The 13,182-nt window shown below is 49.6% G+C and overlaps 3 protein-coding genes and 1 long non-coding RNA gene across 11 annotated transcripts in view; 2 read left to right on the forward strand and 2 right to left on the reverse strand.

Moving 5' to 3' along the window:
• Pde6b (phosphodiesterase 6B, cGMP, rod receptor, beta polypeptide) overlaps positions 1-1,590 on the forward strand; it is a 43,371-nt gene extending 41,781 nt beyond the window's left edge. The window contains exons 21-22 of the mRNA NM_008806.2: positions 397-553; positions 1,350-1,590. Of these exons, the coding sequence (NP_032832.2) occupies positions 397-553; positions 1,350-1,411 (219 nt within the window). The 3' untranslated portion in view covers positions 1,412-1,590. The remainder of the gene's footprint in view (positions 1-396; positions 554-1,349) is intronic.
• Positions 1,591-3,092: 1,502 nt separating this feature from the next.
• On the reverse strand, positions 3,093-4,246 carry Atp5k (ATP synthase, H+ transporting, mitochondrial F1F0 complex, subunit E). 2 transcript variants are annotated; one of them, NM_007507.3, is made up of 4 exons: positions 4,173-4,246; positions 3,873-3,927; positions 3,578-3,676; positions 3,093-3,184 (listed from the first exon to the last, which is right to left on the reverse strand). In NM_007507.3, exons 1-4 carry the CDS (start codon positions 4,206-4,208, stop codon positions 3,159-3,161), a joined length of 216 nt encoding a protein of 71 aa, NP_031533.2. In that variant the 5' UTR covers positions 4,209-4,246; the 3' UTR covers positions 3,093-3,158. The 2 variants fall into 2 exon arrangements, 1 of the variants encoding a protein (NP_031533.2); NR_154996.1 differs by lacking the exon at positions 3,578-3,676.
• A 1-nt stretch (position 4,247) lies between these two features.
• Positions 4,248-11,317, forward strand: Gm34319. 3 transcript variants are annotated; one of them, XR_003955774.1, is made up of 3 exons: positions 4,248-4,370; positions 7,788-7,882; positions 11,132-11,317. It is a non-coding gene; the product is annotated as a predicted gene, 34319 (long non-coding RNA). The 3 variants fall into 3 exon arrangements; XR_003955776.1 differs by having other exon boundaries at positions 7,792-7,882; XR_003955775.1 differs by lacking the exon at positions 11,132-11,317 and adding an exon at positions 10,011-10,073.
• Mfsd7a (major facilitator superfamily domain containing 7A) overlaps positions 10,899-13,182 on the reverse strand; it is a 9,714-nt gene continuing 7,430 nt past the window's right edge. For 2 of the 5 annotated variants that reach the window (NM_001359977.1, NM_172883.3), the window contains 2 exons: positions 12,871-12,980; positions 10,901-12,108 (listed from right to left, as the gene is read on the reverse strand). In NM_001359977.1, the coding sequence (NP_001346906.1) occupies positions 11,831-12,108; positions 12,871-12,980 (388 nt within the window). In that variant the 3' untranslated portion in view covers positions 10,901-11,830. Of the gene's footprint in view, positions 12,109-12,870; positions 12,981-13,182 lie in introns of those variants that run through there. The other 3 variants (XM_006534932.4, XM_006534933.4, XM_006534934.4) reach the window with 3 other exon arrangements.

Here is a 13,182-nt window from a genome sequence, read left to right on the forward strand (position 1 = left end):
GTACTGTATCATAAATACTTATACCCAGCAGCCCCATCTCACAAAAGTTCCTATCCTGTCCCCCTCCTCAGGAATTTTCTGGGAAGGAGACACCTCAGTGGTTCTCTCCTATGCGGGTTAACTATAGATGGCATTGCCTGGTGCGAGCACCAAGTGAAATGAGCTAAGGATCAGGAAACCAAGCTTATGCTGGGCCTCATTTCACTGTCCTTATGACTTCTAAGATAAATATGCCACAGATACCAGAATCCTATAACCAAGATCTATAGCTCCACGATTCTAGAGCATTCTCAGTCCAATGAGTCTGGTGGTAGGGAAGCCTGAGGCCTTTAAGAGCTACCATTTGAGCCCTCCGGGATCAGTGAAACAGCATGGTGACTTCTCAGTTCCCTCTAGGAATTTTCTCGATTTCACGAAGAGATCCTGCCCATGTTTGACCGACTGCAAAATAACAGAAAGGAGTGGAAAGCACTAGCTGACGAGTATGAGGCCAAAGTCAAGGCCCTGGAGGAAGAAAAGAAGAAGGAAGAAGACAGAGTCGCAGCCAAGAAAGGTCTGGGCCCCTCAGAGAACTGGGATGCGCTCATAGTTAACCCCTAAGTCAATGCTGTAAGATGGCAGAGAACCACCAAGCAAGCAGCAAGGCAGCTAATTCAGACACTCCGACAGCTGAGACAGAGGCTTTGGAGCCAAGGAATGTCCCATTCATCTATCCTGTCCCCCATGGAGCATGGCTGTTCATGCTATGTGGACAACAGACCAGACTGAGATGTTCTCTCACTGAGACAAGAATACTAGTATATCCATTCTTATACAGGGGAAGTAAGCTCACTCAAGTCCTATCAGCCTCTTGTTCCACTAAGAAGTTCCTTGCCAGGTGTGGTAGCATATGCCTGTAATCACATACCCCCTCCCCAAGCTATCCTCAGAGTCAAGAGAGAAAACCTGAACCAAACAACAAAAAGGCAAAGACACTGAGCTAAGCAAGAGTTTTAAGCAGGCACAGTGCTTACCCTATATCATGTGAATCTGTTGAACAAGCTGATGCCCCCAGGATCAGAAGCCCAGTGGCACTCTCTTATCTTTTCCAGGGTTTGTTTACCCTGGACCTGGGGTTCTCCAGGGCCACTGTAAGAGCACATTGAAGAGCACAGCTTCTGGGTCATAGGAGGTCAGGACTGAAAGTAATCAGGGCATAGTGACCGAAGAGGCTCAAGTGCTAAGCAAGGCTCAGCATAATCGGCTTGGGTTGGCTACAGACCTAGTTCAGCCCCCGCAGGGAGAACCTACAGGGTCAGAGGGCACTGGTTATAGAAGACGAAGGCTCACCCTCTTATCTTCCTTTGCAGTGGGCACAGAAGTTTGCAATGGTGGTCCAGCACCCAAGTCCTCGACCTGCTGTATCCTATAAGCCGTGTTTCATGGCTTTGGGTCCCTCCTGCCACTCACCCACTGCATACGGACTCTGCCTATAGCAATTTGGTATAAGCCATTAGGAACAGGAAAAAAAAAAAGATCGAATGTAACTTTGGATATTTTGAAATTTTAAAGGTGTTTTTACAAATTAAAAACAACTATGAATAAGTTAAATGGTTTGGCCCATAATATTTATCTGGTTTGATAAAAGATCCCACAGAGATCTTTATAAAGGATCTGTGGAATGTGTCTGGAATCAGAGCTCTACTATTGTACATACGTATTCAGTTCCATCTGCTTCAGTAAAAACATATGCCCAGAAAATCAGAACAACACAGAAAGTAACTCACCAGGACCACACATGCTGACAGCACTGGAGGGCACATCACATTTGGCCTGTTGAGAAACTCTGCTTGCTGGGCCAAGGCTGTGAGCAGAGCTGAGATCAAATGCAAGTGGCCTGAATGCTTGGGTGGGACCCTAATGAAGGAAGCAGCCAGCAGCTTTGTTTGCTGTTGATGCTGCAGCTGTACAGAGGAGCCTGGAAGGTAAAGCAGGGGCAGTCCAATGGGCCCTCACAAGACTAACCTCTGAGATGGGCACTATCTGCCAAAGAACAAGCTTAAGGGAATCTCAAAGAATCTGTCCTCCTGACAGGCCAGCACTAACTGGATGGGGCCATTCCTGGGAAGAGAAGACATCCGGAAGTTTGCCTTTAGCACTATGGGGCATAGGGGTGGCAAATTTAACCCTCAGAGCCCCAAATAGTGGGATACCATGAGCAGCTCCTCAGCCTCTAAAACCAAATAAACAGCTCTGAAGTATGTATATGCTGGCTCTCATTACATTTGTAGATCTACTCACTTTAAAACAAAAACAGGCTACAGACCTAGAAAACTTATCCAAAGCCCAGAACAGAGAGGTAGCAGTAACACTTCTAGTTTGCTTTTGGTTGTTGTGATAACCGTAACCAAGAGCAACCTGGAGGGTTTGCTCTATTTGGTTTACAAAGTCTCCGTCAGTCGAGCAGAAGCAAGAGCCAGGAATCACGGAAGAACACTGCTTTCTTATAGGACCATCTGCCCACTGGGCTGGGCACTTCCACAAATTAACCATCAATTAAGAAAATGCTCCACAGACATGTCCACAAGCCAATCTGATAGACAAGTCCTCAACAGAGGCTCCCTCTTCCCGGGTGTCTAGTTTGTGTCAAGTTGACAAGAACTAACTAGCACCCCAGCTGGACACAAGGGCCTAGTCGTCCAGGCCTCCTTGAATAGTTCAGCTTTAGGTCACTTTCTAAGAACTAGAGAAGAATTATCAGTTGGGGGCACAAGACCCACGTTATTGTGAAGGCATCAACACCCATCCTCCTGTACTGGGCCCGAGCTGCTGACATAAGCAGAAGAGTGCAGATCAGAGCAGAGCAAGCTGCTTCCAGGAGGCTAGGCCACTCCAGGGATTACCCCGGCATCCCTGGAGCCCTAATTTGGCCTTACCACTGCACCTTCACATGCCCCAGCACTTCTCGCTTTGTCTGTGTGTCTGGTAATGATCATTAATTCCTTTGAAACTCCACCCACTGCACCCCACCCCCGACCCTCCCTACCCAAGGAAAAGCCAGGATGCAACCACAGAGCCGGTACCTAGAAGCAAACAGTAAAGAGAGAGGAAGCCACAGCATCACACAATGAAGCTTTATTCGTTCTCAACGACTAGAGAAAAGCAAGCTCGCTGACGCCTCACTTGAGAATGCTGTCATCTTGAGCTGAAAAGTGAGAAGAGACCATGTCAAACATTATACAGACTTGGGCCACCTTACGGGGACTTGGGCTTTAAACAATCAAGAATCTAATTCCAAGAGAACCCTAACTTCATTACTAAAACCATCCTTTGCATCCCCAACTGCCTTCTCCATCTGACTGGAATCCACAGGAAGTCAACACAGAGGGGTCAGAGAGCCTGCTCAGCAGTAACCTCTCGAAAGGCAATTTGCAGATGCTACCCAAGAGAAGGGGCAGTATGCCTCTCACACTCCACTGGGCTCCACGGAGGACAGCACTGGACAAAACAGTCATGGGATGAGAGGCAGCCCCTGGTCCACTAAGCAGCAGCTACTTCCAGAAAACTCGGGGGTGTTGGGAGAGGCTAAAAGCCATACCTTCCGCCAGTTCTCTCTCAATCCGTTTCAACTCATCTAGTCTCTTCTTTTCCTCCGCTGCTATTCTCCTCTCCTCCTCTGCCCGGGGTTTTAGGTAACCTGGGGGGGAGTGGAAGCAATTAACTTCTCTGAAAATGCTGCTTCGTGAAAAAGCCGACTCCAAAATCTCCAGATAGCTGTTCCCACCTGCCCCCCTCTAGGGCCTGGCATCATCTCCCTCCCAAGGAACTGCAGGCTCGAGCAGTGTCACACAGCCTTTCACCCGGAATCCCGTTCTCCCGGTCCCCAAACTCACTGTAGCGCTTGGCGCCGTATGCCATGCCGATGATCAGAGCGGAGTACCGGCCGAACTGCAGAAGAAAACATTATAGTAGAAGGCACACCGAGGGAACAAGGGGATCGCAGGGGTCGGACATCGAGGAGTACTGGGAGAGGGAGTACGGGGCGGGTGTGTGTGCAAGGGTTGCAGGGCCGGGATTGCTCGAGACCACAGCCAGCAGTCCCAAGGGTGGGCAATGCTAAGTCACGGGAGGGGAGGGGAAAGGGGGCATAGAGGAGCTTTGAGCACCGCGCAACAACGGGGATGAGGATTCACCTTGATGAGTGGAGAGACCTGAACCGGGGGCACCATTTTGTCCGTGACCTTCGCGCCGGAAGCTCAACTGAGGCGGAAGACAGAGAATGAAAGCCGCCTCCTGAAGCCAGAAAGGCGCATGCGCCGCAGTGAAAGCGCTGCCCCCTAGCGACTGGAGGATAGCCGAGCGTTCCCACGGGGCTGGTTACTACTCTCCAGGTAGGAAGTCTAGGCTGTTAGTGTAAGCTGGCTTCAAAAGGGTGGTGACACAGAGCCTCGTTACTTCAGCACCGGCGTGTAATGACTGACCAGCCCTGGAATCTGTCGCCCACCTGTTGTGGACTGGAGCACGCAAACAATCCCTTTATCTCTTGGAACAGACGAGCACACCTGGCCGACTCCAGCGGCCCATTGGGTGCGGTGGGTTTGGGCATGAGATTACAGAACTTGTATTGGCCCTTCCTGAGAGGTCAGCAACCTTCCAGGGCTTTCCTGCAATTTCCGGCATTGGACACATATGTCCTCCGACCAGTGTTTTCTCGCCCAGAGCTCCTAATTTCCATTGGGCTTTACAGGTAATGTTCATCCAAATGAGGCTAACCCCTGCATCTCCCTGCCCACACTCTCAGGACTACAGATCCTGAGTCCTATTGACCTCCTTTTCAGGCCTCATAGAGACTGACCATGGAGCACCCAGATTGCCAAACTTACCTTTCTGCAGTCCATGTCCCCAGAGTGGGTACCTCTCTAGCAGCCATGTCGGTCTAGACCAACCCTTTGTGATCCCTTTGGCAAACACTTATCTCCAAAAGTATTTACATTATGACCCATAACAGTAGCAAGATTACAGTTATAAAGTAGCAATGAAAATAATGTTATGTATGGGGAGGGTCACATAAGGAGCTGTATTAAAGGGTCACAGCATTAGGAAAGTTGAGCATCATTGGCCTGGGATGGGGCAAGATGGAGACAAGGTGATTATCAGCTGTGTCTATTGGCAAGCATCTTTGTGTACATCTGTCATAGTATAGATTGTAGCCACCCACTGAATGGCTGGCTTTACCCCAATGCCCCATAGTGACTTGAAATCTTCCTAAGGCTGTTGATTGAACCAGCCTCCTCAGTTTTGCATTGCACCAGGGCTTGGAAAGGTACACAGTCTGTAGGGATGGGGTATCTTTTCCTGACTCTTTATAGTCCATACTTATAAAGAGAACATAATTATGAATATAAAGTGGATAAAATGCAGCAATGAAAACTGCAGGACTCATAATAGGTACCCAGCTCTCCGGGGCCATCAGAAGAGGAACCATTGCCCTAGGCTCTGGAACTTTGCCTACATTTGATCTGGAGTCAAAGCCCTAGTTCTTCTCTGTTAGAATCCTAGAAATGTTCCTAAACTGAGACGAGAATTACCCAGGCCATGTGCCACAGGTGCTCCACATACTCTTACCTTGCCTTTGAGACGTTCCTCACTCCCATCCCTACCTGAGCCACAGTGAGATTCCTGCCCTCCTGCCAACTCACTGCTCCCCAAGGAAGCTGCAAAGGCATGCTAACCTACAAGGCACCAAGTAAACTTCCTCACCCCTCATGGTCATCTACACATTGAGCCCCCTCCCTTCCCTGATCTTGAGCAACTGGTTAGATAACTTATGTGATCAAACAGGTTTCCCTCATTAAATCTTAAAATAAACCTGACTCCTTAGCAGCTCAAGCTTCCAGAACTGCAAGTGTCTTTGGGGGTCCAAGGGGAGTGTGGATTGAGGGGTGGGTACCAAGGGGAGTGTGGATTGAGGGGTGGGTACCAAGGGGAGTATGGATTGAGGGGTGGGTACACAGAAGCTACATGGCGTAGAGGCAGAAGAGGCTTACAATACACACATTGGCACAAGCATACACACGGATGGCTTGACATCTGCTGTTGCTTGGGGTCATTTGTCAGGCAGTGGAAGTGGTTAAGGTTCCACATAGCTCAGGACACCAGTAGGAGGATTCTGCACCTGTTGGGGACAGCTGTGTGCAGAATCTAAATATTCCCAGTGTGCTGCTATCTTTAGTGCTGTGCCCAGGCTCAGCCAAGATCCTCCCTTGGGTCTTGCCCTCTCAAATTCAGAGCTTACCACCCCTGTAGCTGGGCTGAGCCCAACTGAGGCCCTTTACTCTCAACTATCATTCCCACACCTGGACAAACACCCACCTCTGGTAATGTGGAAGATGTCACAGTTTAGAAATGTACCAGGGTAGGAGTTACCCAGCTATCAGATGCACAATCCATTCCCACTTGTCCCATCTGTGGCTGCTGAGGTCCTACTTCCTGCTCCTCTTATTTATGCTCTAAACTATGGGACTGTGGGGGCTCTCATCTGCTCACTTCATTGTATTCTCTGAACATTTTCATCCCACACAGCCTGCAGGCTCACTCCCATATCTCCTGCCCTTATTCTCACCCCAGAAATCCCGTGTCTGGCATCAGTGACAGAATGCAAGTCATATTGCTTCCCTGAACTCTGCCTATCAGATGAGTAATGGGAAACCTGAGGGCCGTGTCAAGACTGACCCCCTTGCAGGCAGTCTAACCTTCTCTAAGGCTCTTCTGCCTCAGAAATGTTCTTGCCCATGACCCAGCTACAGAAGGGCCAGAAGTGGCATCAGAATGCCACTAGGTCTGCCAGTTAATAAGGAAGTAAAAAGTGCCATGAACACTTTATACACACAGAACAAATCATAAATTCTTTACCAGGCTATGGTGGCACAATCCTAGCACTAGAGAGGAAGAGGCAGGCAAATCTCTTGAGTTTGAGGCCAGCTTGGTCTACAAAGTGAGTTCCAGGTGAGCCAGGGGATACACAGAAAAGCCCTGTCTCAAAAACAAAACAAAACCTGACAAAGCATACATTCTTGGGCCAGGACCATTTATCTGCTGGTTTTGAAAAGATAGCACTCTATCCTCAGCACCTCTGGTTTCTACTGCCCTAGCAGAGCCCAGTTGCCTAGGATGAATGAGATGCCCAGCCTTGGCCAGTAATGTGGCACATGCCCTGGAGATGTAGCATCCTTGGCAGAGTAAAACTTTCTGGTGCCTGGGCTGAGAGAAGGGTTACCACTGGCCTACCTGAGCTCACTCTGCAGTTGTCCAGTCCCCTGGGATGGCAGTCTTCAGCCTGTTCTTGTAGGAAGGGGCAGCCAAAGTCTGTCTTATGGGACCAGGAATCTTAAGACTGGCAGGAACTGGATCCTGGGCAGGCAAGACTCAGGCATGGTGAGCAGGTAACAGTGGAGGTACTGGTCAGGGGCATCCAAGTGTGTGTATGTATGCACTTACACAAGGATGCCTTTGCGTGTTTGTTCATGGGAACATAAAGAATGGTTGTGGGTGTAGAGATACCTGGCCTACAGCTGCCATGGTGACATACTAGGAAGAATAAGGGAGGGCTAGGACCTTCAGAAACTGGATGCCAGGAATGAGCCCATCCTTGGAGTTCATTTACCCTGAAGCCCTCTAGGATTAAACATAGTGGACTGCTTGGACCCTCCAGTGCTACAGTTCCATCATCCTGTGAGTTAAGTCTCCCAAAACATGGGATGTCCCTGAGTGTTCCCCCCAACTGCCTCAAAGTATTCCTGTCTCTCAAGACAGCAGGAAGACCAATGGAGAACAGCATATTCAGAGGACACTTTCCAATCTCTTCTCTAATTCTGAGCAGACCCAGATCTAGGAGTTCTAGGAGGTGAGTCTGCCTTTGCTCTCTGGCAAGCCCCCCCCCCCAGCTGGTACCTGTCCCTTTGATGGAGCAGAGCCAGGTATGTGTGTGTGTGGGGGGGGGTATGGGTAGGAGCTAAGGCAAAGCTAGGCCACCCGTGGCACAGTAAACCCGGCGCTGACTCTTAGCCCTTCACACTCCTGGATAAGGACAGAGACAGTGTCATTGACAAAGAGAACCTGTAGGACACTTTATCACTTCCCTGAGTAGGTGTGACTTCTTCCTCAGGTAGAGCAAGGGCATTGCATCAAAATGCTGATATACCCTCTTATTTGGGAGGTGCTATGACCAATTCTGGGTTTGTTTAGTTTTCCCTTAGCTTTTCCAAAGGACTCTAGTCTCATGGTCTTAGGGTACCTATTCAAGGCACTGGTTTGTTTAGAGCTGGCAGAGGATGTCCAAGATGGTTAGAAAAATCTGGGATGGGTTTTGATGCAGGAACTGGGGAGGCAACCCAGTGGATGACACAGCCAGCCCTGTTCCCCTCTCTGACACCTCCATCCTACCCCTAGACTCACCTTGTGGGCTTAGAAGAGGCTATGAATGGGTAGGCCAATTCATTATCTCAGAAACAGATGCCAGCTCTTCTCCACCCTCTCTGGGCCTGAGACTTCTCTCTCAAAGTTGCCTACCATGAGACACTCCTGAGGTGGGGCCAGAGGGTGGTGCAAGGACTTTTGGTCCTACCTTAGAAGCTGGGAAAGACAGTTACTTTTCATCTGGGATAGTGGTTCCCTAGTGCCTACCTTCTCTATATTTGAGAACAGAAAACAGTTCTCAAATTTCTCCTCTTCTCCACAGCAGATGATGTCCTTAGATTTGAAGTGACCTGAACAAGTGCAGCCTATATTCCCCACACTCGGGCCAAGGGCTCTGTCTCATGCCTCTCCTCTGTCTGCATGTGCTCAGCACTGCACTCAGAAATCCCCCTGCCTCTGCCTCCCAGGTGCTGGGATTAAAGGCGTGTGCCATCACTGCCCGGCTTTTTTTTTTTTTTTGATACATGGAGTTTTAAGTACTAGAAACTAAATGTTGGCAGGAGGCTGAGCTGAGGGCTGTCCCAGGTCAGAGCTCACTGTTCATCCCTCCAAACATGGTAGATACATGGTAGATGTAGGCTGTCCTGTAGGGTCACCTGTCAGTGTCAAGGACAGAGGGAGCTGGGTATGACAATGTGGGCCCACTGAACACCCTACTCCTGCCCATGCTTGCAACAGGCAACACTAACGTCAACAGATGCTAAGACAACAAGGTGGATGCCATTCTCAAGGAGTCCTCAGGGCCTATCAACTTCACCATGTTCCTGAATATGTCTGGAGGGATGAACAGTGAGCTCTGACCTGGGACAGCCCTCACTCAGCTCAACCTCCTGCCAACATTTAGTTTCTAGTTCTTAAAACTCCATATAGCAAAAAAATAAGTTGGGCAGTGGTGGCACACGCCTTTAATCCCAGCAACTCTACAAAGTGAGTTCCAGGACAGCCAGAGCTATACAGAGAAACCCTGTCTCGAAAAACCAACAACAACAACAACAACGACATAATATAATAATGTTTCTACATATTTTACATAGGCAACTAGGATATCTCAGACCCCCCCCCCCGAGCCTGTGACCATTAATGTGCCACAGGCCTTGGAAATGCAGCACCCTTGGCAGAGCAAAGCCTCCCGGTGCCTTGGCTAGGGGAAGGAGTATCTATGTCATTTCCAGGCTACCTAGTCTCACTCTGCAGTTGTCCAGTCCCCTGGGATGGTAGCTCTCAGCCTGTCCTTGTCCAAAGACTCCACTAGACTTCTGAGCTGTCCTAGGGGACATCTCTTGAGACACCTCTCTCAGTAGTTCTAAAGCCTTATGAGTCCCAACACATTTCCCATCTATCTAGCTATATGTAGCCTCGGTCACTCTCAAAGACCTGACCCCCAAATGGAAGCCAGGGCTACCCATGGGTATCTGAGAATCTAAGGTTTCCTCTTAGAGTCAACAACAAGGGTTCTTGGGATCCTGAAACAGGAAAGATTCCCCAGAAGGTACAGCAAGACCAAGCACTTGAAGCTCTAGTACAAGACAGAACTCTAATAGCCTCTTTGTGGGCAGGCACAACTAATATCTTCAAGATGCTCAACCTTGATGGCAATGGAAGCATCCACAAGGAATAGTGAGTTCTGGTTTGGGGTCTGTGGAACACCTACCCTGAGAAGAGACATAGTACCTGGGCCCCAAGGCCACCTCATCAGCCCCCCTTGAGCTCTAACTCCAGGGCATTAAATAGTCACCCTAAGACCCTGAGAGCAGAGTCATTTGGAATGACTAAGGGAAAGGCCGTTCTTGCCATTTGGGCCTTCATTACCCAGGATGCCATTGTCTATCCATCTATTGCTGTTTTAAACCCCTTTCATAGATGCATTACTTACACACACAGAGCACTAGGAATAAGAAACATTCTGGCATCCCAGCATTTGCCTCTTACCCCATCAGGTATCTGCCGTGAGTCATGACGGGCTCCAGGAACCATTAGGCACATGGCCTTTGGTAGCAGATGGGTAGGATATACATTCTAAAAGCCTAAGCACGCCGGTAGTGGTGGTGCACACAGGTAGGATTTGCTGAAGGAGGCAGAGGCAGGAGGATCACGAGTTCAAGGCCAGCCTGGGCTACACATTTTAACAACAACAACAACAAAAACCAAAACAAACAAACAAAAAAGCCGGGCGTGGCAGCGCACACCTTTAATCCCAGTACTCGGGAGGCAGAGGCAGGCGGCTTTCTGAGTTCGAGGCCAGCCTGGTCTACAAAGTGAGTTCCAGGAGAAACCCTGTCTCAAAAAACCAAAACCAAAACCAAAACCAAAACCAAAACCAAAACCAAAAAAAAAAGCCCAAGCATATCACAGGGCAGCTAGAGGCAACATTCCCCCAAAAGGATCGATCACCACCCTGCTGCTGGCTAGCTCAATAATAGAGGCAGCAGACTATGAGGCAGGAATAAGGTCTAGGTTTCCAGCATGTCTGTACCATTTATTTGCCACTCCCACCACCACATTACTCCCAGTATCCCACCCCTTTCTTCCCTCCATGACCCTCTCCCTTCACCTTCCCTTCTCCCACCCCTCTCTGCCCCACTTCCTTCAATCCCTTTTCTGACCTAACCTTGCATACATTCCCAGCCCCTCCCCTTGCCTTGCCCTTGGCCATCTGACCCTCTTCATCCCTGAACAGGTCAAACAAGACTCGAAACCAATGAATGAAGTTCAGTGCCTGTAAGTTACCGTGTCTGGGCTGCTTGAACCTAGGAACCTTGTCCCTCCTCCTCCTCCTCCCTCCACCAACGTGAGCTCCCCATCGATACCCCACCTATCTTGGGCTCACTCTCAGGTGAATCAGATGCTAGAGTTTTCCCTCATCGATGTGGCTGACAACCTAGACTACAAAGTGTTGAGCTATATCCTTACCCATGTGGAGGAGAAAGTGTGAGCTGCTCCACCATTCAGGCTGCAACCTGCAGCTAGCTCAATAAAGTTGGACACACAAACTTTCCCATGAGTGTTCATTGCAGAGAATATGTTCCCTACTCTACTCAGACCAGCTCACCGCCCTCTGTGCTATTTTACAATCAAGCTCAGTACCTGGTCATACAGTGGAGACAAGTTCTTCTCCCAGTCTTATGCCAGGAACCCCTAACTCACTCCCTCTGCCTCTGCACAGGCCCACTTGCAGTAGCCACACATATGGCTTAACCAGGGTCCATCCTAACTGACCACTATCCATACAATACCAGTTATTTCCAATTCCATCATCGTCTTCCTGAGGACCAAAAGGCCATCCTGTCATACCCTGGGTCTTCTAACGACTTTGCCTCTGTCAGAGCTTTTAGCATGGCTTGCACAATCAAAGAAACCCTAGCAAGCCTATGCTTTACTAGACGTCTCTGGGCATAGTCTCTGCCCATTCTGAATGTCCTTTGGAGACAGAAGCAGGGCCAGGAGCTTCCTTCAAGGCCTCATCTGGAGGAGTCAAGCCAGGAGTCTCAAGTGGTGGCACTTGGGTGGGACTAACAGTCCTTGGATCCCTGGCACACATCGTGGGTGAAGAGGATCCGCCAGACTCAGCCTCCAGGCGCCGGTATGGGGTGTTGAAGAAGATCACCAAGACACAGGTGAAAAGGGTACATAGGCCGGCCAGCAGCAGCAGGGACACTAGGGGACACAAGCACAGAACTGACCCTCAACTGTCCAGGCAGTCAGAGCCCCCAGTTCCCACCATAGCAAAGCCTTGGTAGACCTGACCTAGTTGACCCCAGTGATGGTGACCACAGAGAGGTCTGGAAACAGTACTGGTCTAAATCCTCAACAGCTCTCAGGATGTTCCCAGACCCAGACTCCAACAGCAAGGAATCATGAGTTACATGACATGGGTGTATCACTACTGCTCTATACACTGTCATCTCCACATCTCTCTGTCTCTGCCTGCCTGTCTGCCTGCCTGCCTGCCGGTCACTCTTTCAATCTTCTTGTTTCTTTGTATGTGTGTCTCTATCCCTGTCTATCTCTAATCCACTCCTACTGCTCCTTTTGTCTGTCCAGGTAGACTCTCTTTCCCCCTGTCTCCCTGTCTCTGTCTTTCTATGTATATTTCTATACTTCTCTGTTTTTCTATTTCTGTCCTTGTCTCTTTTTCTCTCCAAGATATCTACCCCTTTCTATCTAAGATCTTAGTCTGTTTTCCTCGATTTTGAAACACCTCACATGATGCTGGATTTGTGTCAGAGTCTTTGGGTTGCACCCACAAGCAGGGCCCAGGCATCTGACCACACCATTTCACACACCAACTGGTGCTGCCCTGGGGGATTAAAGAACAACCAGAATCAAGATCCTCAACCAGGCCAGGCCTCCTAATAACCTTATCTTCCTGGTCTTGTCTTAGCTCTCTAGGGCCAAAGCCTAGGCACAGACACTCACCTGTCCAGTCCAGAGGGTCCTCACCCTGCTGGCAGGTAGAAAAGGATGGACCCGTTCGCCGCACAGTCAGTGCCGTCAATAGCAGCATGATGAGCATACCCTCGGCCTGCCTGGATACACAGGACCCTCAGCCTGGGCACAAGAACTCTCTGTCCACCACATTTAATGCCATTGTGGGCAGGGAACATCTGTGCCAACCACTACAACACCTGTTACTCCTGGGGCAGTACACTGTCCCCATCCACATCCGCCTTGCAGCTGGCCCAGACTTGCACACAGCAAGTACATGCTTATCCCTGGCCAGAGAAAGCA

This window comes from Mus musculus, chromosome 5, assembly GCF_000001635.26.
Source record: "Mus musculus strain C57BL/6J chromosome 5, GRCm38.p6 C57BL/6J".
In the NCBI taxonomy this organism is placed as follows: domain Eukaryota; kingdom Metazoa; phylum Chordata; class Mammalia; order Rodentia; family Muridae; genus Mus; species Mus musculus.

Bases quoted from the DNA above. Each gene is read 5' to 3' on its own strand.
- Atp5k (NM_007507.3), bottom strand. From the start codon at position 4,208: ATGGTGCCCCCGGTTCAGGTCTCTCCACTCATCAAG. The intron at 3,928-4,172 runs GTGAATCCTCAT...TTTCTTCTGCAG, and splicing joins AGGTCTCTCCACTCATCAAG to TTCGGCCGGTACTCCGCTCT. The intron at 3,677-3,872 runs GTGAGTTTGGGG...ACTCCCCCCCAG, and splicing joins ATACGGCGCCAAGCGCTACA to GTTACCTAAAACCCCGGGCA.